The sequence below is a fragment of the Numenius arquata genome, chromosome 1, assembly GCF_964106895.1.
Source record: "Numenius arquata chromosome 1, bNumArq3.hap1.1, whole genome shotgun sequence".
NCBI lineage: Eukaryota > Metazoa > Chordata > Aves > Charadriiformes > Scolopacidae > Numenius > Numenius arquata.
The window spans coordinates 109,315,982-109,321,028 of record NC_133576.1 but is presented as its reverse complement, the minus strand read 5'-3'; the positions used below and the strand labels follow the sequence as shown (position 1 = coordinate 109,321,028).

Here is a 5,047-nt window from a genome sequence, read left to right as displayed (position 1 = left end):
TGGCCTGGTGTTGTCTGAGTGAAATACGAGTTGAAAGATAATTCATCTTTTAGGTAATTTGGTGCCAAATCACTTAGGGACCTATAAACCAGAGTGACAACCTGCTTCTTGGGTCCTGTTGCAAGAGGTAAACCCCACCACAGCCTTCCCTTTGCTTTACAATAATGCTCCTACAATTGCTCTGTGGAAGTCTCCTTGTGCCTGTCTTGTTAGATTACCCAAAGATTCCTGTATTCTGCCTGTAGACTGCGACAAATTGCACTGCGTCATGGGGGATGTCCAAGACAGAGCAAAATGTGTTTCCAGAAACTCTGGCCACGCAACTGAGACTAGACCTGATTTTTATCAACAGGTTCTCCATCTGAATTTTCTTTCAGCAGTGAGCTATAAATAAGACACTAAGCAGTCTTTCCTATACACGCTGCATCCTAAAAGTGCCATTTATCAGCTAATAATGATCTCACTTGAAATCAGTAGGATTATTCAAGTGTATCAAAACAAGGCAATTTGAGAAGAATTAAGCCTAATTAAGGTACAAAATGATGGAGGTAATTTACAAATAACCAAGGCGGAAGGGGACATGCTGTTCTGGTGGGCAATGTTTGCTTTATGGTTCTGTTATGCTCTGAGGCAAGAGATGGATTCTCTTCTGAGGAAGAGCTTTAAACAAGGGAAAGGGACAACAATTTAAGTGGGAATGTGGGACTGGAAAAAGGAAACACCAAGAATATATGTATATGGCACATATAGTGTGTTTTCCTGTGTCCCATTGTCTTTCCTGGGCCTGTTTCACCTGGGAGGCTTCATTTTCCATGATCCACTGCTTACCCTATATGAGAGGGAAGACTGGGGCATGGCAGAAGACACAGTTCAGCCATTCAACTTGGCCAGCCATAAGAAAGAAAGGGACCACCAAGGATTCAAATTTAGCTCACAGTTGGGATCCTCATTTTCATCCCTCTGAAAAGTATGGCCAACAGAAGTGTGAAAATTATCTTTTGAAAATCTAGGCCTTATTGCTAAAAACTTTGAAAAAAAACGCTGAAAAACGTATTTTCCTGAAACGAGGCAAATTCATGACAGTCACACACATTGTATAATCAGAAGGTGAAACACATCTAAGTAATGTAAAAAAGTTTCAGAATAACACAATGTTACGCAGATGTCTTCAGGCTCTACTGGGATTTTATTAGGTTCCCTGAAACAAGGAGAGAAGGTTTCCAAGTAATTGGACCAACAGGTCTTAGCGCCAACCTTCACATCTCTCCAAGCTGGTGCTCAGTTGCCAGATTCTGCCCTGCCTCTTCATACACTGGGGAAGTGATGGCAATGAGCTCCTTTTCCAACATTTCCATTTGAACCCTAATGTCTGACACAGTGTTTTTCACAACATTCAGCTGCAGCTTCAATTCATTGTAATCTTCTTGGAAGGATCTGTTCACATTGTAGAGAATGCGACAGCCCTGCTCCTCCCCAAGTAGATAGTTCTCTTTCAGGAAGATGTCAAGGAGTTGGTATAATTCCTGGAGAGCCCAGACAATTTCATGCTCACTCTGCATACTTGGGGAAGACTTGATCTTATTCTGGGTTGGAGTGGTGTTTTTTTCTTTATCTTCATGTTCCTGCTGGGGACCTGGGCCAGGGTTACCTTCTTCCACAGTTGTGATGGTGTCAGTATCCTGCTGAAGATCTGAGCTGGCACCCTTGCTACCTTCATGGACTCTGATGGGTTTTTCATCTTTCCAAATGATGGGGACTGTTTTATTCTCCTGCTGGAAATCCTGTGAGACTCTGTTCTTTTCTTGGACCACCTGGAGAGCTTTGTCTCCTGGACTGACCGGAAAGCCTACGTTCCTCTCTTGGAAGAATGGGAATGACTTATTTTCCTTTTGGAGGCTTTGCTGAATGGCATCACTGTAAATAACCTGGACAGCTCTATTCTTTGGCTGGAGACATTGTAGAGATTTGTTTTCTTCCCAGAGCATCCTGTTCTCAATCCGGAGGACTTGGTTTTCCTCCCAGAGTGCTCTGTTCTCTTCCCAGATGCTCCACTCATTCCACGCCTTCTTGCTAAAGAGTTTCCGGTGGGAAGCAATGGGTGGCTGGCAGCAGACCTCATTCACCCATTTACCGTCAACAAAGACAAACATGTCATCTCTCAGTTTCATCCGGGGGGTGATATATTCTATCTCAGGCTCTGTACACTGGTTTGTTAGATCAAAAGCAGACATGGCCTTTCTTTAGTGATTTGAGGAAGACTGTGGGAAAAGGCTTCTTCCAGGACTCCTGCAAGAGGCCACTGTCCACTGGCAAGGAGTAGGCGACACAGCAGGGATGGAGAAGCTTGATCTAGAACTGAAAGAACAGGGAATACAAATGCACAGAGTTACTGCCAAAATTCAAGGTCAGAATTAAAGTCCATTGAAGGACAAGAACAAGCTAGTAAGTCAGTACCCACAGTCAATTCTGTTGCTTCTTTGACTCTGGAAGGTAAGAAATACACCAGAAATGCAATTTATAGAAGCTGAGAAAATTGGCATTGGTAGATAAAGCAGCTCTATGGCCTCACCACAAACTTTGATGTAAAATCTGGACTCTCGTTCTATCTCTCTACCTCATTTTTACAGACGCATAAGGGGGTAAGATACGAAACTATTTTGCACCTCAGAATAGCCCATTCCCAACTGAGTGACAAATGAATTAAAAATCATTATGAGGCTGAAACCACTTTTCAAAAGAAAACATTTTTAAAAGACAACAGTGAAAAACAAGCCTCAAGAGCAGCTTTTTCTTGTTAATGCTCAGTAGCCTGTGTTAACAGGACACCAAAAAATGTGGTGGCATTTGTTCTTTTTAATCTTCAAATCCACAGAACTGTGAACAGGAAGAGCTGTGAATGGTACAATATGCACAAATAATTAAAAATCCAAACCTCATCCCCAGAACATTGGGACTAGGAGAGCTCTAGTTGCTCTTTGCATGTTTTTCTGATAAGTTCCATCACGATGGTCCAAAAACTGTCACAACCCATAAGTAATTCTCCATCTTTCCTTCTATTTTCTCCCTGATCACTCTTTTCTTTATATCCTTTGATAGCTCTATTATTTTTCTTGCTTTCTAGGCTTGCAATAGTGATTGCTCATCTCTTTCTTGCAGTCTATCTGCCTCTTTTTCAGATCGCCAGAAAACTCATCTCTTTAAAATCCACACTGCTGGGCTGTACCTCCAACACTTCTCATTTCAGTCACAGGAGCCTCAGACTTACCTGTTCAACACTCTTCCTTCCTTCCTTCCCTCTGCCCAAAATGTTGCTACTTAAATCACCTTCTAGTCATAAGTAAACCTGGGCAAGTAAAGGATTTCAGTCTTCTTACATGAACAAAAGAAAAAAACATCAAAAAAAAAGTGGCTTATGCCAAAGAAAATCTTGTTTTCTGCAGTTTTTACCATAATTAAATTTGTGTGATTTTCAAGATGTAGTCATTTGAGCTGAGGTTGAACAATATTTACAACCAAATTGTTAGAATTCTCCAGGCTTCTGCGCAGTGTTTCTAACAGCACAATTGTGCCTTTTTCTAGTATTAAAAAAAGAAGTTGGCCATCAAATTTCACCCAGGTATGCCCCTTTTCCCCCCTCAGGTCCCTCAGTTGCCCTCCCATCCCTTGTGAAACCCAGTTCTGTCTTTCTGTCAGGGAAGAGAGCTTTACCGTCATGAATTTTGCCCCCGTGTCTCTGTCCCAAGCGTTAGGCATGGAGTGGCAACCATTCACAAGCTCTTCATACCCTCCAGCTCTGACATCACATTGTGCACCCCCTTCCCTGTTTTTGCCCCCTCCTTTCCAAAACCTGCCACTGCCCCCTTTTCCTGCCACCTCCACTGCACAGCACTGCATCTCTGGGCTGGGCTCCTCCAGGTTAATTCCAAGAACCAACATCCATAGATGCTTCCTTTGCTTCCTTCCCAAGTGTCCAAAAACTCAGCAAATTATTGATCACATTCAAAATCCAAAATCCCTTAATGCAGAAGAGGGCAATTACAGTATAAGTCTGTTTGCAGTAACACTTGATTTAACTACAGTAGGGTCTTCTTTGGACTTTCAAGGTTGTCTCCTGCATCACCATTTGGCTTATCTCACATCAGAGTCATGTTTTCACACCATTGTTCCTATGCTAAAAAGGATTTCTTCCAAAACCCCCAGTTTTGCAGGTTTTTGTTTCCACTTATGCCATATTAAGAGCAGTATATCGCTCCCTCTCTTGCACTCTCTTCCTCACAGCCTCACCAACCCATTCCATTCCCTCGGGGCATCCCAGTCCCAGAATTTCCACCATCAGCCCCAGGATGGGTAGGTAAATCAGCCACGGGGGAACCTGATGCCTAAATATCCAGATGAGAAGCAGAAGACACGCAGCATCATAAGCCCAGATCCACCTGCCGCTGCTTACCATGGGCAGGCAGCTAGAGTTGATAGTCACTTATATTTAAAGTTTTTATGTGGCAAGTTTTCAGGATAAACAGAAACATATAATATATACGGCATTGAATGACGTTATCTTGGGGACAATTAAGTTTGACAGCATCTCTGTCAGCTCTTTTGCACTGCAGGGGAGACAGCAACCCGGACTTCAGAGAGACGTTTCCACTTCTCCCACCTCCCGTATCATTTCCCCTTATCTCTGAACTAAATAATCCTGGGAAATGCTGGGCAGCTGGGGTGGAGGGGCAGGGCAGCCGGCCGGGGGGAAGTCACACGAAATCCAGCCGAGCTGGGTATCCCGGCAGGGCTAAATTATGCTCCGGTGTGCGCTCACCTGCTTGCCGGGGCTAATGGTCTTCCCTCTCCCTGCACTCCTGCCAAGCAGCTTGATCTGAAGTCCTGCTGCTGCAAGGGTGTCCAGGGCAGCGAGGGTGGCAACAGGGGACAGAGGGGACCCACTGTGATGCGAGCGCTGGCAGGGACCTCGCCCCAGAACCAGCCCCCCAGCTCCTGCCCGGGGACTGTGAGGTCCTGCGCATCCTCCTTGTACAACCCACTTCTGTGCTCC

At 44.4% G+C, this 5,047-nt stretch overlaps 1 protein-coding gene across 1 annotated transcript; it reads right to left on the bottom strand.

The window, feature by feature from the left end:
- Positions 1-1,256: 1,256 nt before the first annotated feature.
- Positions 1,257-2,231, bottom strand: CBY2 (chibby family member 2). The gene has a single exon (XM_074157858.1). The coding sequence runs from the start codon at positions 2,229-2,231 to the stop codon at positions 1,257-1,259; it is 975 nt and encodes a 324-aa protein (XP_074013959.1).
- Between the last annotated feature and the right edge of the window lie 2,816 nt (positions 2,232-5,047).

Excerpts from the sequence above, each read along its gene's own strand:
- CBY2 (XM_074157858.1), bottom strand. The coding sequence starts at position 2,231 with ATGTCTGCTTTTGATCTAACAAACCAGTGTACAGAGCCTGAGATAGAA.